Here is a 24,373-nt window from a genome sequence, read left to right as displayed (position 1 = left end):
GGGGTCTGTTTGACAGTATAGGATGGAAGTACTGAGCTGGGAACCTCTTGTCATGATTGCTGTGTACCTGCAAATCAATCAGGGTCAGAAGCACATGTTCAAATAGTTTCAGTGAGCACCTGCCCTGTGCAATTGCACTTACAATCCCCTGGGTGGGTACCATGGAGGCTCTTTCATCCCAGGTGAATTAGGGAAAATGGAGGCTGTTTTCCAGTTAGCCTGGTAGGAGGAAACAGCCAGTTTGGTAAATCATTGATTCAGAAATTTACAAGTTATTTTGATTTGCATTTCCCTAAAGCTAAGGATGTTGAACAATTCCTTAAGCGCCTTTTGACCATTTGAGATTCCCCTGTTGAGAATTATCTGTTTAGATCTGTACCCCATTTTTTAATTAGATTATTTGGTATTTTCATGTCTAGTTCCTTGAGTTCTTTATATACTTTGGAGATCAATCCCCTGTCAGATGTGGGGTTAGTGAAGATCTTTTCCCATTCTGTAGGCTGTCATTTCGTCTTGTTTACTGTGTCCTTTGCTTTACAGAAGCCTCTCCATTTCAGGAGTATTTTTCATTGTGTAATACTGTGTATGAAACCAGGTTATAATATCAGCTTTGCTTCATTAACACTTGATAATAAAAACATTTGCATGGTGCTTTGTAGTTTGTAGTGAGTTTTTCTTTTGGGTTTAGTATCTGATTTTTCTTGCTAGTCCCTGGGAATGAACTTGTTTTTATTGGGATATATTTGCATTAACTGTGACAATAACACTGGGATAAACTACAGGAGATATCTAGGAAAGTAAATGGTGTTGGATTTCTGACACTAGACTAGTATTTGGAAGAGATGAAAGATTTAGCAGAGCCAGCCATGGTGCAGCACTTTTGGGGCTGAAGTAAGATGGTGAGTTTTGGCCAGGCTGGGCTGCAGTGAAGCCCTTTTCATCCCCTAACCACCACCCCAGAAAAAGTTACACACTGGAAACACACTACGTAAACCATACCGATTTTCAGTGTCTCTGCTCCTAGGAAGTTTTAGCTAAAGTGTGAACATGTTAGCATTATGAATTTTATTTCACCTGGTATGCATTTTTGAATAGCAAAAAGTGTCATTTCTGACATCCCAAGAGTGTTTATGATGAAAGTTTTCATTGTTTTGTGTTCTTTTATGTTAAACTATTGGAATCTGAATTCTGTAATCTCTTTAGAGGGAGTCTAAAAAGTTGAGATCGATTGTTTTCAGACTGTTCCATCCAAACTGCAACAGACAAAGGCTAGGATGGTAGGGTTCCATTCTAATTTGGTGAAGAGGCAAAATTTCATCAAGACAAGGAAGCCAGCTCCAGAGTTTTGTTACCCAGTAGAAGGTTCTGGTCAACAGTACACTATCATATGAAGGTAGATTTTTAAGTGTTCTCATCAGGAAAAATAAAAGTGTTTGAAGTAATAGAGTTATTTAGTCACCCAACAATGTAAATATACTTCAGAGCATCATATTGAACACCATAAATAGCCTATAAATATTCTATGTTTATATTTAATGTTTCACAAAACACATTATGGAAACTTTTATGATAAAATACTACAATGTCAAATTTTCTATTTTAAATAGAATTTTTTTTTTCTGTTTTGGCACTAGTGAGTGAATCCAGGGTTAATGCATACCAAGAACATACTGTATCTCTGATATACATACCCAGCCCATAGTTTGTCTCCAACTACAGTTTTATGGTATTCAGTTTATTCATTGTTTTGAAACCATCATCACTAAGCATCTAAGGTATTTTAAAAACTTTCTCAAAGTGAAACTCTACACATTAAGCACTGTGCCTTTGCTCCTAACTATAGTATCAAAAGTATAATTCTGTCTTCACTGATGATTCCAGATAAGTCATATGTGTAGTCAGTGTATTGGTAAATTTGTGAATGTCTTATTTCATGTGGAGATTTAACCATGTTTAAAACACACCAGAATTTTCTTCACTTATCACTGCACAGTATCCCATTACACACATCTGCCATGCTTTGTGTTCCCCTGAAAGGTATCTGAGTTGTTTCCACATTTCAGCTATTGTAAGTAGTAGTATATCATAGTATTTGGTTATTATTGTTGTTGTTACAAAAGTAGTTTTTACTATTTGGGTGCATGGATGTGTGAGTATTCGTGTGTTTGTGTGTGTGTATGTGTGTGTGCGTGCATGCGTGTGTGGGAGAGAGAAGGAGAGGGAGAGGGAGAGGGAGAGGGAGAGGGAGAGGGAGAGAGAGAGAGAGAGAGAGAGAGAGAGAGAGAATGTATAGAAGTCAGAGGGCAACTTTGTGGGATTAGTTCTCTCCCATCTTTACATGAGTTCAGGGTCTTGAAATTGAGATTCCAGACTTCACTGGAGGCACCTTTACCTGCTGAACCATCTCGCTGGCTCAGTGTGTTTACTTTCTATTAAATAACGTATTCTTTAAAATATTATTAAATTATCTTAATTGATAAACATATTTTACAAGACGGTTGGCAATGTGGGCATGATTGCTGTAGTGTTACTATTACCACTCCTTTTCTATCATAAGGTAGTTTAGTTTAAGTATTTATTATCTCGACTTAAAACTCTTAAAATTGGTTGTGCCATCTGTGTAGTATATAGCTCAGATTCAGTAAAGACAGACATAGCTCAGAGAGCAGAAACATACAGGAGTCATGGCCAGATATGCAGATTTATTCTTTTTCTTATAATTATTTATCAACATCTAGAAACAAGGAAGGTTTATCTTGAGTTTTGTAACTCTGTTTTCTCAAAAATCTGTACTGTTTGGTAGCATGCTGAACTACTTTGACCAGACCATGTTTCTGAAGCTGAGTAGAAGATGCCTCTGTTAGTTGGAACTTAAACTCTTCACTCAAACAGTTGCTCTGTAGTAACCTGTCCACTCATACATGCATGGCTCTTGGCACACATCCATCTGACTAGGGATATTGATTCCAGGCATATTTCAAAAGATAAACTTTATCTTTTCAAATCAAAAGATGGAAAAGTACCTATTAAATTTGAATGTTTCAATAAATAAAATTTGTTACTAAAATAAGTTAAAAATTTTTAAATAAAAAATTTACAGTACTAAGACTCAAACTCAGAATCTGCTACTTTTCACTATTTGAATGTGGCCAATTGGCACATTAGGAGAACATACTTCTCTCCTACTGGGATGCAGTCTGCCTAGGGCTTGTGAAACCTATTGGACAAATCTAACTGGTCTGCTGTTCATTGCAATCAGAAACTTCCTATATTTTAAAACTCTTCTGTGCAAAATCTATGTGTTTCCTGTATTATTCTTTTTTTATTTTTATTTATTTATTTTATATAACCAAGTCCATTTAAATGAAAACAAACATTTATAGACAATATTTGGGAATTTGGGCATTGTTCTTTCCAAACTACTTCCTGCTGGTAAGGGACGCTGTCATGGGGGATTTGAAGAAGATTCAGAAATCCTGGCTGTAGTCTGTAAGGCTGCTTTGTCCAGCTGTTTTGAATGTAGGGTCACCTGGTACTCTGTTTCAGGTGGTCTGGCTTGATCAAACCACATTAGTCTGGAAGGAATCCACATCTTTTCATTTTCTGTGGAAACAAAAATAGAAATCCTTTTCCCCAGTAACTTGTCCTTGAACTTAAATTTTGGAGTCAAAGCATTTTTTTTTAAATTTAATTTATTATTTTACATGTCGATCCCAGTTCCCTGTCCCTCCCTCCATCCCTCCCCTGGGGAGGGTGGTTAGGGTACTGTATGATTCTTTATGGAAACAGTCAGCCAAATCTCCAGCATGGAGCAAGCAAGGCAGCTTTGGGATGATATAAAATAGTGGGCCTGCTTTGGAGTCAGGTAACAAGGGCTCTCTGTCTCAGCTGGTTCAGTCTTGTTTTTCTCACCTATATGTGGTGATATATTTATGATTTATTAAAGCTTGCCTGAGGATTCAGAAAGCAAAGTCAGCCATAAGCTATGGAAGCCAAGTTGTGGTGGTTCACACCTTTAATCCCACCTCTTGGGAGGTAGAGTTAGATGGATCTATGTTAATTCAAGGCAACACAGAAATATATTCAGTCTTAAAGAGAAACAGCTCATACAAAGATGATATCAGCATATGCCTTTAATCCTAGGACTCATGAGAGGTATTTAAGACAGGAACAGGGTCTCAGGGAGGGCATTCATTCTCCAGCCACATTGAGTATAAGAAGACATTGAAGTCTGAGGGATTCTCCACTCATGCTGAGGAGAGACAGCAGACTGAGGTTTGAAGGATCCAGGATCATCTTTCAGGCTGAGGTAGTGTAAGAGCTAGTAACCAGCTGCTTTGCTTCTCTGATTTTCAGCGTGAAGTTTGAACCTCAATATCTGTTTCTGGGTCATTTAGTTATGTGTTACAGTTGGTGCCCAAAATGAGGCATGAACCCACGACCCTGAGATAGGTGGACTGGATATATTTCTAGTAGCATAGCGTGGCCTTGAACTAATAGAAATCCATCTACCTCTACCTCCCAAGAGGTGCAATTAAAAATGTACACCATTACCACCACCTGGCTTCTATAGTTTGTGGCTGACGTTTACTGAATTCTCAGGCAAGCTTCAATAAAGCATAAGTATATTACCACACCTATAAATGGCATTGCTTTTGAACCTATCCTAAAGAATGAGTAATACACTGTGTAAACTGTTTTGTGAACAAAGTGGCCAAGGACCTCCTTGTTGACCCATACTTGGCAACATCCTATTCAGAGAATAATTTCCTGCTGTAGCCCTGACTCAGGGTAATTTTCCTTGCTATCCTCATCATACTGCTGCTACTTGTTGAGTGTCTGTCTTCCTCCATGGAGAGGAAACTCTATGAGGGCTTGTTGGTTAGTGTTCCCTAGGGGTTGAACATAGTAAGTATCCAGTTAGCATTTCTGAAGGATGTCAATGATGCAAAATGCCATGCACATAACACAGAACACCATGAGATCTGAGGAAGATTTATTTTCATTCTGCAGTGGTGGGGCTATGGTTCAGGCTATGCTTTGCTCGTTACCATGCTTTCTTAAGGATAAGTGAGAAAATGTGAAGTGCTTAGTTCAGCACTTAGGAAGTCCCCAAGTGCTTCCTCTGATGATGAGTGATGATAGTGATGAATGTGAAGATTAAACATTCACATAACCAAACTATCTGGATTAGTTTATGACAATTACCAAGAGAAGGCCTGGCTGCTGCACCAAAATACAGTACCTGTTGACACAGACAACAAAAGTTATCAGAGAAATTCACTTCCTTAGAGGAAGGTATGCATTCTGGCCACAGTATTCCTGGTTTTCAGTGCCGTTCTGTTCAGCTTAGATAGGATTCATAAAGCATTTTCTGTGTGCTGGGCACAAAGAATAAAGAGATGAACAGACTGGAATTTTGTATTAGAGAAGCTCCCAGTCTCAGTGTAAACATACACATGCGCTTTAAGTGCTGTCCTAACTACTTAGCGCAGTTAATTCAGGAGCACAGTGAAGGCTTCATTAAAGGTGCATCTGTGATATAACGCTCCCTCTGGCCCTTCTCCCTTGCTTTCTGTGTTATTCAAAGGAGGGGAGCATTATATGAAGAGCTGTAATTTGAGCAACAAGGGTGTGCATGGGTTTGTGCTTGTGCATATTTGCCTGCACTGGTGAAAATGCTATGAGACAATGGAAATCTATTTCTTATGCTCGTAGCCTCCCCAGCCCACAGTGTTATCTGCAGTCATGTCACAGTAACTATGGTAGGAAATCCAAGATGCAGGGCAGGAGATTCTGAGTGGGGTGAAGGATGTGCTGCGATTTATAACTTCAAGGTGTGTTTGGTGGCTGGTTGTATAACACGACGGTTACCATGGTGTAGGGATAATAAGAGATGTCAAAGGAGATGGGAGACAAAGCAGGTAAGGAAGCAGAAGCTAGACAATGATACCATGACAAAGAGCTTGCTTGGGCTGTATTTCAGTGTTGATTAGAGAGTGGCATGGTCAGAGTTTTATCTTACATAGGAAAAAAGTCTAAAACTAAAAGATAGGTAAGTTTTTATCCTGTTCAAGGTTTAAACATGACTCGATATGAGAGAATTTTCAGATTTTCAGGGCTGCTACCCATGTGGCAATAACATGTTGATGCACTGAGCAGGACTCAAATCATCTGGTTTTTAGTTAAAGCTCATAGAAGGATTCTTCTTGATGGATCAAAGTGTATGTTTATAATTAGCCTGTTCAACTCAGTTCACATGACCCCAACTTTGTTGGTAGTATCCAAGGCATCGTAACTGAGGCAAGAATTAGATGCCCCCATAAGTCTTGGGCATTTGAATACTTGGCCTCAGGTCGGTGGCTGTTTGGGGAGGACTAGGAGATGTGGCCTTGCTGGATGAAGTATGTCACTGGTTGTGGGATTTGAGGTTTCCAAAGAGTCATAGCACATAGAGTTAGCTCTTCCTGTTTCCTGTTTGTGGATAGAGATGTGAGCTCTGAGCTTCTGTTCAAGCACTATACCTGCTTGCTGCCATGTTCTCTGTTGTGATGGTGATGGACTCCTATCCCTCTAGAACCACAAACCCAAAGCAAACTCTTCTTTCTATAATTTGCCTTGGTTATGGTGTTTTATTACAGCAGCAGAAAAGTAATACAACCAGTCTCTGTTGTAGAATATTAACTGAAGATATTTTACATTTGTTTGCGCTGTGGAACATTTGTTTTATGTTGCAAAGACGTGTTGCATTCTTTTATGTTGCATTGGTTTAACTCTGAATATGTGTTACTTTGCCTGTCTAAAACACCTGATTGGTCTAATAAAGAGTTGAGTGGTCAATAGCAAGGCAGGAGGAAGGATAGGCAGGGCCGGCAGGCAGAGAATAAATAGGAGAGGAAATCTGGAAAAAGAGGTAGAGAGAGAGAGAGAGAGAGAGAGAGAGAGAGAGAGGGACTCCAGGGGCTACACAGCAAGCCACAGAGTAAGAAGTAAAGAAAGGTATTTAGGATAAAGATAAAAGCCCACAGGCAGATGGGATAATGTAAGTAAGAAAAGCTAGCTAGAAATAAGCCAAGCTAATGCTGGGCATTCATAAGAAAAAAAATAAGCTTCCATGTGTGATTTATTTGGGAGCTGGGTGGTGGACACCCCCCAAAGAACAAAGAGTAATAAAACAATAAACTCCAAGTCTCCATTGGGACCTTGGACATATCAGTGAAATGGGTCCTGAGTCTGTTTACAGGCTGTTTGATTTGTACTTGTTAACCATGAATTACACACTGAACACAATGTTTTGTCTTCTGGCTTCTTTAGAATCAATCTGGTGTCCATGGGAAACTTGATGGTTGCACAGTGGTCAATCTTCTGTTTCTTGGGAGTATCCTTCCAAGAGTTTGGGCCACTTCCAAAGTCAGTTTTATAGCCCACCAGGCTTGTGGATATCTCTGTGTTTGTGGATGGCTTTCCATATTACCTTTGCTTTCATTTCAGTTTGTGGAGGGGCAGGAGCTTCCTTCTTCACTTTTGATTTTATATTTGGGTTTGTGTTCACAAATGCAAGTGATCAGTGTGGCCAAAGAGGATGTTGCATCTCTTGGAGCTGTAGTTATAGGCTGTTATGAGCTTCCTACATAGGTGTTGGGAACTGATCTTAGGTCATGTGAAAGAACAGCAAGTGCTCTTAACTGAACTGAAGAGCCATTCCTCTAGCTCTGAGTAAAGTGGTGTGTTCACAGATGAGTAGTTACATGGTTTGTCATGGCTGAGTCAAGTCCACAGCCATAGTGTCTGGGTGTGTCATGATTGTTACCTGTCAGTCAGGAGCAAACAGAGAAGGAAAAGATCAATAACTTTAATCATTTTAAGGGACTGGAGAGGTGGCTTAGTAGCTTGAGCACTTCTCATTCAAGAATGAAGATCAGAGTTCTTTTTTTTTTTTATTTGATAAATATTTATTGGGCACCCATTCTCTATCTCAGCATGAACAAAACTTCCCTGTCTCATGTAGCTTACACTGGTGATATATATTAACAGACAAGCTAATACAGGAATATTATGCTATTTTATTATGTTATGAATATTATGTTATGTTATTTTAAATGGATTTTATACTGTTTTTCACTTTTTACTCATTCTTTGAGAATTTTGTGCATTATATTTTGATTGAATTCTCTTTTCTCCCTTAACTCCTCCAAGATCCTCCCCCACTCTCTAATGATTTCAACCTCATACTCATATTGTCATTCCCTGTCAGTGGCTCATCTTCCCTACAAGGCTTTGGTCTAGTAATAGAGTGTAATATATATATATATATATATATATATATATGCATATATATATATATATGTGTGTGTGTGTGTATACATATGTATGTGTATATATATATATATATATACACATATATATGTTTAACGAGCCAAGAATGTTTTTTTAAAATTTATTTTATATAACCAAGTCCATTTAAATGAAAACAAACATTTATAGACAATATTTGGGAATTTGGGCATTGTTCTTTCCAAACTACTTCCTGTTGGTAAGGGGCTCTGTCATGGGGGATTCGAAGAAGATTCAGAAATCTCCTAGCTGTAGTCTGTAAGGCTGCTTTGTCCAGCTGGTTTGAATGTAAGATCACCTCGTACTCTGTTTCAGGTGGTCTGGCTTGATCAAACCACATTAGTCTGGAAGGAATCCACATCTTTTCATTTTCTGTGGAAACAAAAATAGAAATCCTTTTCCCCAGTAACTTGTCCTTGAACTTAAATTTTGGAGTCAAAGCATTTTTTTAAAATTTAATTTATTATTTTACATGTCGATCCCAGTTCCCTGTCCCTCCCTCCCTTCCTCCCTCCCTCTCTTCCTCCCTCCCTTCCTCCCTCCCTCTCTTCCTCCCTCCTTCCTCCCTCCCTCCCTCTTTCCCTCCCTTTTACCCTCTCTGCCCTCTCACATGCACTCTAACCACCCTCCCATCCCTCCACCCCAATTCCATATGTAGGGGAATGCCATCCAGTTGGGGTCATGTAGATCTGACAGGTCATGTGGAGTAGGGACTAGGGCTTCTCTCCTGTCTCTAGGTTAAGGCAGTTATCCCTCCATGGGGGATGTGTTTGCAAAGTCCTTTTGTGCACTAGGGATATATCCTGGCTCCACTATCTGAGGTCCCTTAGATTGCTCAGTCCTTCTGGCTGAGACCCATATTCAGGGGGGCCTGAGTCAGTCCCATGCTGGCTTCCCAGCTATCAGTCTAGTGGCTGTTAGCTCCTTCTTGTTCAGGTAAGCTGTCTCTATGGGTTTCTGCCGCCTGGTCTTGTCCTCTCCATCTGCATCTGGGTTCTAGTTTGACTCAGTGTTTATGTATGGGTGTTTGATCCTGTTTCCAACAGGCATTAGTTGAGGGCTCCATGGATAAGTTAGTTGTTGATCTCACTCTCTGGGAAGGGCATTTATGATAGCCTTTCCATGGAAGCTCAAATTGTTAGTTGGGAGCAGTCTTGTAGTTCTCTAGACCTTTCTTTGTGTTCAATTTTATCTTCCAACCAACATTGGCTCCCTCTTTTATGTTCTCTCTCTCTGTCTCTGTCTCTCTCTTTCCTGTCTTCTATTCCTAATCAGGCTCTATCTTCTTGGTCGCACATGTTTTCCTTTCCTCTGCCTCGTTTTCTCCTACTTCTCTCTCCATTCGCTGCCCCCCCACTTCCCCTGTGCTCTGGGGGACTTGTCCCTTCCCAGTTCTGTGAGGGACTTTATATGAATCTCTTAGAATACACCTTGTGTCCTAGTTCCTCTGGTGGTGTGAATTATAGGCTGATGATCCTTTGATCTAGGTCTAAAATCCATATATGAGCGAGTACATACTGTGTTCCTCTTTTTTGTGACTAGGTTACCTCATTCAGGATGGTTTCTTCAAGTGCCATCCACTTGCTTGTGAATTTCAAGATACCATTATTTTTTCTGCAGAGTAGTATTCTATTGTGTAGATGTGTCACATCTTCATTAACCATTCTTCAATTGAGGGGCATCTAGGTTGCTTCCAGGTTCTTGCTATTACAAATAGTGCTGCTATGAACATAGTTGAACAGATGTCTTTGTTGCATGGATGTGAATCCTTTGGGCATATGCCTAAGAGGGGGATTGCTGGGTCCTGTGGTAAACCAATTCCCATTTTTCTGAGGAACCGTCTTACTGATCTTCAAAATGGCTGTATGAGTTGGCACTCCCACCAGCAGTGAAGGAGTGTTCCCCTTTCTCCAAATCCTCTCCAACATGAGTCATCATTGGTGTTTCTAATTTTAGCCATTCTGGCAGGAGTAAGATGGTATCTCAAAGTTGTTTTGATTTGCATTTCCCTGATAGCTAAGAATGTGGAGCATTTTCTTAAGTGTCTTTCAGCCTTTTTGATTTCCTCCATTGAGAATTCTTTCTTCAGTTCTGTACCACATTTTTTTAATAGGGTTATTTGGTGTTTTGTTGACTAGTTTCTTGAGTTCTTTGTGTATTTTGGAGATCAGCCCTTTGTCAGATATAGGATTGGTGAAAATCTTTTCCCAGTCTGTGGGCTGCCATTTGGTCTTGTTGACTGTCCTTTGCCTTACAGAAGCTTCTAAGTTTGAAGAGGTCCCATTTATTAATTGTTTCTCTCAGTGTCTGTGCCCTGGAGTTATGTTCAGGAAGTGGTCTCCTATACCAATTTGTTCAAGGGTACCTCCTACTTTCTCTTCTAAGAGGTTCAATGTGGCTGGATTGATGTTGAGGTCTTTGATCCATTTGGACTTGAGTTTTGTGCATGGCGACAAACATGGGTCTATCTGCAGTCTTCTATACACCCTCATCCAATTGTGCCAGCACCATTTGTTGAAGATGCTGTCTTCGCCCCAATGTATAATTTTAGCTGTTTTGTCGAAAATCAGGTGTTCATAGGTGCGTGGATTAATATCAGGATTTTCAATTCGATTCCATTGGTCTACCTGTCTATTTTTATGCCAATACCAGGCTGTTTTCAGAACTATAGCTCTGTAGTAGAGCTTAAAGTCAGGAATGGTGATGCCTCCTGAAGTTCTTTTATTGTATAGGGTTGTTTTGGCTATCCTGGGTCTTTTGATTTTCCATATAAAATTGATTATTATCCTTTCAAGGTCGGTGAAGAATTGTGGTGGGATTTTAATGGGGATTGCATTGAATCTGTAGATTGATTTTGGCAAGATTGCCATGTTTACTATGTTTATCCTACCTATCCAAGAGCATGGGAGATCTTTCCATTTTCTGGTATCTTCTTTAATTTCTTTCTTTAGAGCCACAAAATTCTTGTTATATAGGTCTTTTACTTGTTTGGTAAGCATTACACCAAGATAGTTTATGTTGCTTGTGGCTATTGTAAAGGGTGATGTTTCTCTGATTTCTTTCTCTGTTCTCTTTGTCGTCTGAAAAAAGTAGGGCTACTGATTTTTTTGAGTTTATCTTGTAGAAGATCAGAGTTCAAAGCCTTACACTTATATAAAATCTGGGCTGGTATGCCTACCAACATGTAACCACAGCACTTGAGAGACAGATAGCAGTGGATTCCTAAGCAAGCCAGCTAGTTATACTAGCTGAGAACCAGCTTCGGCAAGTGACTCCACCTTAGAAAATAGAGAAGAATAGAGACAGACACCCAGGGTCAGTAAGCAATCATCAGAGGCTAGGCTCACATTATGAAAGTCAAGAGGCCATGTAGAGCCAACCCCTGGCTTCTATACACACATGTACCATACAAAGCCAATGTACATGTGAACACAGATAAACATGTATATGAAACACACACACACACACACACACACACACAGAGGATGTGAGAACAGAGTGGAATATATAGGTACAGCAGAAAGAGAGTAAATAAATTGACTAAATAGCTCCAGTAAGCATATGGCTTGATTTACTGAAGTGTTGTATACATGGTTCTGGTAATACAAAGGAAATGACAAAGTGTCTCACAAAAAGCAACCTGAGAAATGGTAAGAAAAGTCTTTATTAGACAAATTAAGGAGATTTTTTTTCACAAAGAAGTTTTAGAGGTCACTTGCTATCTCAGCTTAGTTAATGTTATGGTCAAGAATTTCCTGGTTTGGGCAGTAGACTATATGGTGATCTTACAAAGAGCAGCGGTACATGGGAACTCGAAAGTGTTCCATCAGAATAGTTCTCTTTGGAAACATGACTCTGCCCCACCTTCCAGCAGGACCTATGATAGAGCAAAAGAGTTGAAGCCTAAAAGAACAGAATTCTTGTTTTCCTCTCCCTCCTCTCATCTCCAGTGTTATGAAGTCTAGTTTGTTTTGTAAGTATAAATGGTCTAGCCCGTGAGATCCAGGGTTCCGCTTGTTTGTATCACATCCAAACACGCCCAGCTGGGCATCAAAATCCAGGTCTTTGCATTACATAGCCAGAACTTTACCCACTCTAGTAATGGTCAAATAATAATTATATTATTTGTAGAGTACAATGTGGTGTGTGTGTGTGTGTGTGTGTGTATCATATCTTGTGGAATGCTCACCTGAAACAATGATGTATCTATTGCTTACATAATTATCATTGACTAGTAGTCAGAATATATTCAGCCTACTCTTGGAAATTTTGAAAAACACAGTAATGTTATTAACAATAATAGTTACTGTGATCTGCAATGGATCATTAAAACTTTTTTTCTCCTGTTTAATTTGCTTGTTTCCTTTAACTCATATGAATGGCCTATTATTAGGTAGCTCTAATTGTTTAAGACATTTTAAAGAATCATTTGAAGATACAACTATTCAAAAATCAGAAACCTATCAAAGACTAAGGCAATAAATTCTGCTAACATAAAATATATATATATTGTATACATTTATATATCTACATATATACAAACAAAAGTTTTTAGTTATTAAATACAGAACCACTAGTATCCCTGAGTATTTATTAATATCTGCATTTATTATATTAGAACACATTAATAATTCTTTTCATAATTAAAAAATTGTCATTATATGTTCTTATTTATAATCTTAAAACTAAAAGAAAATTGGAAACAAGAGAGTTTTAATAAATTACAGTGACAATTTCTGACAGTAAATTTCTATCTAGTTTCTTTTTTGAATAATAAAAATAAATTCTCCTAGATACAATTATTTTTAATTAATTTCATAAAAATCACTTTATATTAATAGAATTATAATTTTAAAATTGTGGCTTTCACACTTTATGCTTCAATATGAAGAAAAGTTGCAAATACATTTGTAACTATCTAGCTACTTCCTCCCACACTATATTTGTTATTTTTTCTGATATAGCCAGGACTTAATTAAGAGTCATGGGTGCTAGAGTTAGACATGCCTGGATCTGAATGCCAGCTCTTCAATTTGCTTTGCCTTTGTTCCTGACCAAGTTACTTGACCTCTGCAAGCATCATTTGCACAACTGACCAAGTGACACAGTGTATCTTGAATGTCAGAGCAGTGTGACAGCAGAACCCAGGCCTATGTCTGGCTCATCTTTTTCTCCTCTAGTTCATTTTCAGAAGCAGTTAATACTGTTTTTAAATGTGTTTTTAAAGTAATAATCTAAACCTTCCATTGTGGTATATTGGTCTACATTTTCTCTTTAAAAGAAAATTTAGTAAGCTATGAACAATTTTAAAACCAAATGTGATGGCACTTATCTTTTTATAAATTTTAGGTTTATTATCTTAAAATTATTATTATTATTTTTTTTTTTTGCAATGCTATGGATCAAACCCTCGGCTTTACACACACTAGGCAAACATTCTGGCACTGAACAACATTCCCGTATTGTTATAATTTCCTTTCTAAAGATGAGGTAACTTTAGTAAGGAGGAAATGATATTGGAGCAATTGTAAGAAAACAGAAGATAATAAAGCAGGCATTTGCTTAGACACATTGGAGGATAATAAGAAATGAAGCAGTAAGTAAAGGGAATCTGCATATACATAGAAAGGTGAATAGACACTGTAGAAAACTTAATGTAGTGATAAGCTAAGGTGGATAAGACAGAAGAGAACCATAATATCCCTTACCTCACTGTTCTGAGTAGCTGTTATTAATATTTTGACTTCATTATATAGTTAAGGTCTTGTTTACCTTTAGATATCTAGTTTTTTCACTTGAAAGACTGTCTCTGTTTTCTATTGTTAAATGGAATTAATTAAATATATTATTACTGGGTAATACATAGCATTATTTTAAATAGATGATGATAATCTAGTCTAGGAGCTTAATTCTGAACACTGACATATTACTGGTCTTTGAAACAACATTTTCATCCATACTATTAATTTGGGGATTGGTGTGGATATTTGTAGTAAGATCCTGCAGAAAAATTCTCAGTGATAGGGTTTCTGGATCTAAGTTACTAGTCCTTTCTAGGGCTTAATATCCATTGCCAGACTTCCCTCTTCCAAACTTGAGTTTCCCCGCAGTCATTAGTTCTTAATCTCAGGAATCTTTACCAGTATTTTAAAAAGTTTGACTTAAGAACATGTTACACCATTTCTTTAGATTGAGTTATTTCATTAGTAGTAATGTTGAACTTGTTTTGTATTTTATCTTTCATATTTAATTTTGTGTGTGTGTGCACATGTGTGCCTGTTTGTGTTTCTGAATATACTTACATGTGGAGTGGGGTGAGCTCACTTGTGTATGTGAGTGCAGAGGCCAGAGGGGGAGGTTTGGTGTTTTGCTCTCCACATTCACTCTCCACATTATTGCTCTAAGACAGTCATTTCTCACTGAACTGCTTCCTAGATCTAACCTACACGTGATGTTCTCTAGCAACAGATGTTTCCAGTATCTGGCTTAGCGACTCATTGGCCTTATCTTGACTGATAACTTTATGCTTTACATCTTACCTATCTCTGACTCCCCCAGTCTTATCAGTATTTAAGAGTCGATATTATTAAATAGAAAGGACACATGACATTCGTAATCATGATAGACTATGTGGATGAAAAGTTAGAACATGGCTACAGAGTCAGGGCCAGCCAAGCCTGTGTTACATTACCTACAGAATTTTGTTGCTTACAAAAATAGAGAAGGGTTTTTTTTTTAAAGGGCAATTTAAAATTTGCAATGGCCAAATCAGCATAAAGTATCACAGAAAATTGTCTTTTGTATGCTTTTATATAAACTGTAACAAAACATCACTGATTTAAGATGATTATATATCTACTGGTTATCAAATATTATGATGGCTTGGCTTATAAATTCTCTCTTAAGAAAAGCTGTTATCTAGGAGTTACACTGTCGAAAAGAAGGTTTTTCTCAAAAAAGCTGGAAGGATAGAGAGGAAGGCTAGGCATGGCAGTTTTGAATTGGATTTCTCTCTTTCCTTAAGATGTGAAGTGGTATTTAAAAATTTCTGCACAAAAAGACTGTCTTGAGACCATGCTGTAAGAAGTGGGGTTAGGTCAGGATTGAGAGCCCTCAGACTGGAACTGAATTAAGCTTAGAAGGCTTTGAGAGCACAGTGTTGAGACCCTAGAGAGCTAAGGATGGAGTCCTCAAGCTTTCCTCATTATAGTACTGGGCACTTGACATGCAGCCCTCCCTCTTACATCTGAATTGAGAAATCGGTTAAGAATGGGTCCACACAAGTGTCTGTGCCTTCTTAGTCTCTGTGAAGCATCCCGTAATGACATCCATCCAGCCCTGACTGCTCTGACAGGATCTCTTACGGTCTCATCCTGGCTTACCCCTCAGTCTCAGCTAGACTTTTCCCTCCCAAAGCTATGTCTAACCACTTTATCAAGTTTACTTAGAGCTAACTCCATCATACAATTACTAAATAGTACTGTTGTTAATTAATAACAATACTCTCTGTTACCATTTTCTCTTCTGTTCATATTGATGGATCCTCCATCTCTAAACACTCCAATCTTAAGTATTTTTTAGTTTCATAAGTTGCATATCCATGATTATCTATCCAGTTCCAAATATTTTTGATGTTTTATTTTACATTGTCCCATTAAACACTCTGTGCTTTAATACTAGGATGTTTGTGTCCAGGGAAGGTCTGTCACGTACTGTTGTGTGGTAGAGATAGATGGCATTATCTGACTTGATTGAGTGTGTGCATGAGACTGATGAGATTCAGCTAATTTCTTGTACTACCCCCTTGTTACACCTACAACTTTGTCTAGTTAAAAGTAAAGAGGGGGCTGTAGAGGTGGCTCAGTGGATTATGGCATCTCCTGACAGCTTGAGTTCAGTCCCTGAGACTCACATGCTGGAAGGAGAGAAGTGACTTCCACAAGTTGTCTTCTGATCTTCGTGTACAAGTCATGTCATTGTCCCACCAACTCCAAACAAACATAAATTAATGAAAATATTTTGAAAAGAGATTTGACCTGAAAAGAAGTTTTGTCTGATGATATCACGTTTTTGTAATACAGTATGAGGACCATTTATTAAATAGGTATGCTTGTGTTTGTCATTTACCCAAATTAAATGTAACCCTGGAAGTTGGCTCTTGTGCTTCTTCTTCATAGTATCTTATCTGTGAATAAACAGTAGCTGCTTAACAAACATCAAGATGAAATAAACACAGTTCTATCAGGAGTTATATATTTTGAATTCAGTGCATTTTGAACATAAAGGACCTTTAATTTTAAGCCAAAGATCATTGAAATTTCCTTATTGCAAATGTCAGCATTGCTTCTCAAATGAGTTTTATTACTCTCTCCAAAATCTGATACCTACTGAAAACACCTTCTCTTTTACAGATAAAAGAAGCATGCATGCATGTGAGTGAGTGAGTGCACACACACACACACACACACACACACACACACACACACACACACACAAAGACATTTGAAAACTCTATTTGATTGTCTCAAGAATCAACCTTTCTATTTACAGCAAGAACAGATAGAATTCCTTTGACATGCTGACCTGTTCATCAGTTTGATTTTGTGCATTTGAACTCTTCAAACCATTGCCTGAATGTCAGATTTATTTCTGTTGACAAGTAGGAAATCTACTGTATCGTCCAGATCCAACTTAAGATGCTGCAGATTCATTTGTCTTTTAACTCTTTTGCCAAATATTTTTCTGTGGCCACTCTGTCAGTCTCATTGTTCACTTTCAGAAACAAACGACTTAGGCTGACAACACTGAGATTTTGACGTGGACATCACGTTAGGGAATAGTATCTTCCCTTGCTCTTCCTGCAGCCACCTCCTGTTCCCATACATAAATGGCAGTCAGCAATGGTGAGAAACAAAGGCTCTCCCAGTCCCTGAATACAGTGACATTCATTCCGGGAGAAGCAGGGCCAGCTTTTTGAAAGCCGACTTCTTCAGCTCAACAATAACACACAATGAGTTATTGACTTGTTTATATACGGAGTCTTTTCAGTAACTACCTCTGACTCCCACAGTCTGGACAAATGATTGATTTCGTGGTTAGAAAAGGAGAGGGCTCCTGCGCTAAACTCTGTAGTGCAAACTACTTTCCCCCCATTTGTTCTATAACTGAATGGGACCTTATTAAAATGCACTTTCCAAAAAAAATACCTGCAGCTGTCCTTTATAACCATGTTTTGTATATATAAATAAGTAATTTGTCCCAGTCTTTTGTATGTTACCAGACCATTGGGAAGATTGCCAATATATATGAAGGGTGGTTATCTTATTGTTTATGCTAAACTGTATTGCCTATATTGATCTGCATGTAAACTATGGCTCAAATAATGTAGTAGTGGATCAATATTTACTGATGAAAACCTTAGATGAATTCAGTCTTCTTACAGGGGCATGCTGATTTATTAAGAGTGTTCTACACAACACATATTGTATACTTCATCCTTGATCTTTAGTTCCTCTGTTGAAATGCAAAAGCCATGTGGAAAGCCAGAGTTTAGGACCATGAGAGTTTAGTTGCACTAATAGGCTTTTTCCCCTTTGGGTAGAACTTATCTGGAATGTCAGCATGAATTAGGTGGAGAGAACATACCAGCTTGTTTGAATTACTGTGTTTTTTTTTCTATTGATAGTAATAATTTAAATCTACAATGGCAATTTTAGAGTTAATTTCTTTTGTAAGATACATCTTATCTATCATGTTAAAAATTTTACAGGATCTTTATGATTTTAATAAGCATATGTCAGAATACTTGAGACATACAGCAGAAAGGTAGTCAGCCACTAATGATGTATAGGAGACAAGACCACGCTGTTTAGGTTACATTTGTCTAGAAGGTCTTTAGCCTGCTTTCCATTGGAGGGTGTCCTTAGGAAAGCTCCATGAGCCTTCAGGCATTTGAAGCATCCTTCAAAAATTAGGAGTGCTGTTAGTTATTGAGCCCACGTTTTATAACAAATTCTGTATCCCTAAACTGTTACTTTTAGGTCTTTGGAAATGGAATGATATCTGAACCCTTAGTGTCAACCCTTAGTGTTTTAAATAAAATATACTCTGAAAAGACAAAGACAATAGAAATCATTTTATTGGATTCTGTTGTCTCATTTTTGGCACATTTTTATGGAACTCTTTCCTTCTTTTTATTCTGTTTTCTTTTGAATTACTAGGGATTGCACACAGGGCCAAATGCATGCTAAGCAAGCACTCTCCACCAAGATAAATCTCCGGGCCCTTTATAGAAAATGATCTTAATTCCTCAAATGCCTCCCATGAATTTATCTTGTTTTGATTTCCTGTGTTTCTAACCAGGCTTTTTCCTTAAACAATTTCCATTAGTTTTTCCCCCTTTCTCCTGTTCTCCAGTCTCTTGATTGTTTGTTACTAGTTTTCACCAGTTCAGAAAGAGCCCAGCCTTGCCTGGTTACCAGTGTATGGTTTTGTTATGTATTTCACATTTTAGCAACAAACCCTGGGAAAATTGCATTCCTATTAAATTATATATTTTGAATTGTACAATGAATATGTGAGAAATTTCCCTTATATTTGAAGAGAGCAATATGTGGTTAGGACAAAATGATGGCTTCCCCTTATTCTATTTAGCAGGGATTTTTTTTTTCCAGTTATACATACATTTTAGTATGTTTCTGTTTTCCAACTTTTGAAGTTCCTGTATTCCTTAATAGGAAAAAAGCCCCATATATTTTAACTTAATTAACAAATTATTTTACATATCTGAGATAACACAGCAAATTGGTGGCATCTAGTTATTTTATTGTTTTAATGAAGAAACACAGTAATCTCATCAACAGTGATGGGAGAGAAGAATCTGACGATTATTGTCATATCTTGCATTTTGAGAGAAAGATGTCAGTAGCACTGAATTATTATCAATACTTCAGATGAAATTTCACTCTCTCCATTTGGCTCTTTAATAATGTCCTCTAAATGGTTAAATTAAAACATAGTTCTCTTGGGATGGCTTCTGTTTCCAGTAAAGACCCCATATGCTCATTCTCACATTTTATCAAAAGCATCCTATCTGACACTATGATACAATGTTTATTTTAATGATGTTGGTTTGTTTTCCCACTGCACACATAGATATGTACAGTGTTTATTTGAAGTTGGATATTGAAATTGAGCTGATTTCCGCCACAACTGTAGTGCTGTCAGGGGAAAAGTTCTCACCTTTTGAAAAGTTACTTTCCTGCTGCTCCAAGTGTCATGGCCCTAGGAATCTCATTAGACTCCTACCTCTCTGCATGGTACCAAAGAGCTTCATGCCTTTGTTTTTGTTTTATTTCCCTTAAAAAAGACTGCTGTGAATGTTCTCTGCCTCTCTGTCTCTTTCTCTCTCCCCCTCTCCCTCCCTCTATTTCTTCTTCCTTCTATCCCTTCCTTCCTTTTTACACCTGGAGATAAATGCTTTAAAGAATAAATAAACTTGATGGGCATGGGGCACATGCATCTGATCCCTTATTTTGGGAGATGGAGGGAAAAGTATTATAAGCACAAGACCAGCCTGGGAAACCCTGTCTCCTAACACTAAGGACTGTGGTGTAGCTGAGTGGCTGAGCTCTGCTCTGCATGCATATGACTTTGGGTTCTAATCCCAGCACTGCAAAAATAAGAGAAAATGGTGAGTTTGAGGCACAGTCTCCAGTATCTGTCTTCTATTTCCCTTATCTCCTGAGATGAGAACTCTCCTGATAAACATTCGATGAGACTTGAGATCAGACTTAACCTATACAAAGACCTGTTATTTACATCTTCATAGTGTTATGCTTCTGTGTTATGCTGTTACAGGAACAAATAGTCACCAGAGAAAATAATCTAAAAATAGTCTTATGTGATAATTAAAATAACCTGTTCAATCAGTGATTCTCAACCTAGGTCAGCTCTGGGGTTGGTAAACCACTACTTGCTGGCAAAATTTCAGTCTTCTCCCTACTTTTTGTTGAAACATATCTCATTTGCTTATATCTTGTCTATTTCATACTATAAAGTACTGCTAACATCCTCTTTCCCTTCCCATAAATCCTAACCTGCTGACAAGCACTTTAGAGAAACATTCATCTACTCCTTATTTAGGTGAGCATCGAATAGCCTGAAGATTCCTGGACTACTCCTGTATTCCTGTCTGCCCAAACTGATAATTGTGGGGCTCAGTTGTATCAGTGATCATTGGATTAAATGTTCACAGCTTGATAATTCTTAAGTATATCTCAATGGTTAGACTGAAGAGGGCATGTTGAACCTTTATTTCATAGTTATACCCAATGTAGGAGGTATAGATCTTTAGGCAGGAGGAGTTAATGATTCACATTGCCAAATATGATTGTTAGGCATATACTTGAGAAAACTTACATATAATAGAAGCATGAACACATAAAACACTTAAAAAACCTGTCTTTATTATTAATTATTAATCTAGATTCATCACTTAATAATTATTAAGTATTCCAATGGTGAGAGGAGGGGAGACAGGCCTGGAAGCACATGCCTTTAATTCTATACTCAGGGGAAGGGGGAATCTCTAAGTTTGAGGTCAGCCTGGTCTACAAAGTGAGTTCCAGGCTAGCCAGCTACAAAATGAGTCCCTGTATCAAAAAATGAAGACTCCAGAGGCTCTTTATCAAATTCTTGTTCTGTTTGTTTCTAATGGTGTCACTCTGTTGAATGAATCTTACTGTGTGAATTAATTTCTTCCTTTGATAAAAATAGCATTTTATTTCAATAAGATTATTTATAAGGATATGAAATGGACCACATGCATAATTTTATAAGTCAAGGGCTGGATATAGTAGGAAAAGAGTTTGATCTGACTGAATGGAGCCAGTTGGAGGTAATTGCCAATCTATGTAGAGACACGATCTTCTGTTACAAAATATTGGAAATAATTTTAGCACAGTGTAGTGTATGAATGAACACTTTTGTTGTTCTCCTTGACTTCTATTCCAACATAGTGGCAGCAACCTTATTATCTTCCCTACATTAAAAAATTTTGATAGGAAAGCTCAACCTATTAAAAGTTGTAAATTCATTTTAAAATGCTTTAAAAAAAATCTTAACCACTGTCTAATTGATTAATTGGCAATGTCAATTCAAGAATTTCCCTCCCTATTAGCTTTTCCAAGTTGTATATTTTAAAAAGAAAGTAAAAAATTCAGTATGTTAAATATTTTAACTATTAAAAACATCATCTCTCTGCTTAATCTAAATAAGGTTTTCATCATGTAGGAACATCAACATTAATAAAAACTTAGTTGTTTGAATTGTTGCTATTAATTGTCAGAGGTTCATATTGATTATTTGTATCTTTTAGTTGAACATGGTCCTGAACGAACAGAGAGCCAAGATCACAGCAAAGGCCATTCTTTCTATGACACCAGAGGAATACTGGAAGTCACGAGAAGATGTAAGGAACTCATTTTGCTAAGGATATCGAAATGAAAATGTACATGATTTTGAAATTAACAGAAATTTTAGCTTGAGTATTAGGTTAATTCGACTCTTGTTCATTCTTAAAAGCTGAGAGCAGAAAAAAAAGCTGTTCAAAACTGGTAATTATTTTATTGGTGTAGATTCCCTGAAAGATAATATATGCCTGCAAGAACAGTCATGATTTTCTGAAAAATCATGAATATTTCCCCCAAAAGTTTACAAGTTATTACATAATACTTAAACACCCTGCATTGGAAAGTGTGAGTTTTTGAATTTTTGATAACTCTAAATTTTATTTTTATTAACTAACATCTAAGGAGAGAATTCTTGCTCAGAATTTTAGAAATGCTAACGAAGTTATCGTCTATCAAGGGAAAGTCGTAGTTTACAAATGTCAAACCTAAAAGAGCTAATCATCAGATTCTGCCGGCAATATTGTAATGAAGAACTATTAAATCAGACCTCCTCTCCAAAGCCCATGCTGGGAAGTTGACAGCGTATTCCATAAATGAAATAATAACACAAAATTGGTGCCAGACAAAGGAGGAAAATGATTTTCATGTCGCTTCCTGGAATGCAAAACCATTTCATCTTTGAGAGAAGTGGGCATGGATTTGCTAGTCTCTTGTGTACTACACTGTGAAAAATAAATTTATAACCAACTGAAAGGATAAGATTATGTATACATTTAAAGAATAAACTTTCTGCATAAATTTAACCAATTTGAACATAAGTAATCTATCTAAAGTTTAAGGTTTTAGTATTATTTTAATCTTAATGACTGTCATTCTTTCTGACTACATATTTTATAACATGATCAAAAGGTGTATCAAATTTTCTGCATGAATTCAACTCTTAGGTGAAAATGTGGTACTATTAAGGACATATAGTTTCAGTATTAGTAGTATTGTAAGAATTGATTATAATACTCCATAGGGAATATTTTACAAAACATAAACATGACTGTTTCCTAAAACACAATGAGTAACAGCTGTATAGATTTAAGTTATAATTTTGGCTCTTTCCACTGAATAGTTATAAGGTAGGTGGCTAGGTAGCTAGTTATAAAAATTATTCTTTGTACTGAGGGTTTTGTGTGTCAACTTGACACAAGCTAGAATTATCAGAGAAGAAGGAACCCTACTTGAGGAAATGTTTCCATGAGGTCCAGCTATAAGGCATTTTCTCAATTAGTGATCAATGAGGGAGGGCTTATCCCATGGTGGGTGGTTCCATCCTTGGGCTGGTGATCCTGGGTTCTATATGAAAGCAGGCTGAGCAAGCCATGGAAAGCAAGCCAGTAGGCAGCTCCCCTCCATAGCCTCTGCATAAGATCCTGCCTCCAGGTTCTGGCCCTGCTTGTGTTCCTGTCCTGACTTCCTACAATGATGGCCTATGATCTGGAAACATAAGCCGAAGAAACCCTTTACTCCCCAACTTGCTTTTTGGTTGTGATGTTTCATCACAGCAATAGAAACCCTAACTAAGACATCCCTCTACATGTTTTACATATCTTTAACCAGAGTTGGAGAGATTATAATCTAAAGTAATGGCAGATTGTTTTCTTAGGTATAGTTATGCTTGCTGTTTGACTTACATGTTTAATTATTGTATGTGTGTGCATCTTAGAGGTGTGAGTAATGTACATGTCCATGACATGTGTATGGAAGTTAAAGGAACAACCTTCAGTATTGGTCCTCACATTCCACCTTGTTAGAGAATAGTCTTTACAGTTTGCTACTTGTATATATACATCGGTTAACATGCATGTTTCTGGGGGTACTGAGATTACAGATGCAGTATCATGCCTGACTTAACTGTAGATATATACTTAGATTGCCATGCTTGCATAACAAGTGCTTTCCGAACTGATCCATCTCTTTAGTCTTCCCTTTGCTACTTTATATAAAATTATAATTTCCCCGCAACTGAAAATTTAGTGGTCAAGGAAAATGATCATTATTATAGACATATAAAGTATAATGGGAATTTAATAATTTCACAAAGGCATAATAATACTTACATTTATTTGGTATTGCTTTTATTAGCTTAATTTGTTAACTATGAAAGTAGTGGGTTTCATTGTGATATTTTTACACATGCATATTGCTGTTCTTATTGGCAGTTTTATATTTATTTAACACTATTTGCTTCAATGTTCTTTCAAAACAACTTCAATTAGTTGCATATTTAATTTATCAGGTGCAACTCAAAAATGTTTTGTTGTTCTTGTTGATGGTGGTGGTGGTGTTGTTTAAAAAATTGAACACATGGGTAATTGCTAAACGATTGCTTGTTTAGATGTGTAAATTCCAGTGTTCGGGTTAGCAAAAGTGAAGTCAAATTTTAGCTGTAGTTCATACACATTTAGAGAAGCAAAATCCTAATGGAAAAGGGAAGTGAGAAAATTTAAGGGAAATTACTTCAATTTTTGTTCTAAGCTTAGTTCTCCTTTATTTTGATGGTGCTGGGCTTGAACTTATGGCTTTATGCACTCCAGGTAAGTGCTCCACTGCTGAGCCACAGCCACAGCCCCACAGCT

At 37.3% G+C, this 24,373-nt stretch overlaps 1 protein-coding gene across 1 annotated transcript in view; it reads left to right on the top strand.

Annotated features, from left to right (window-relative positions):
- Dcdc1 (doublecortin domain containing 1) overlaps positions 1–24,373 on the top strand; it is a 374,005-nt gene that overhangs the window by 137,152 nt on the left and 212,480 nt on the right. The window contains exon 8 of the mRNA XM_051183805.1: positions 21,713–21,805. Within this exon, the coding sequence (XP_051039762.1) occupies positions 21,713–21,805 (93 nt within the window). The remainder of the gene's footprint in view (positions 1–21,712; positions 21,806–24,373) is intronic.

Source organism: Phodopus roborovskii, unplaced genomic scaffold (assembly GCF_943737965.1).
Source record: "Phodopus roborovskii unplaced genomic scaffold, PHOROB, whole genome shotgun sequence".
Taxonomy (NCBI): Eukaryota; Metazoa; Chordata; class Mammalia; order Rodentia; family Cricetidae; genus Phodopus; species Phodopus roborovskii.
The sequence above is the reverse complement of the archived record's forward strand: the minus strand, read 5'-3'. Positions and strand labels throughout refer to the sequence as shown.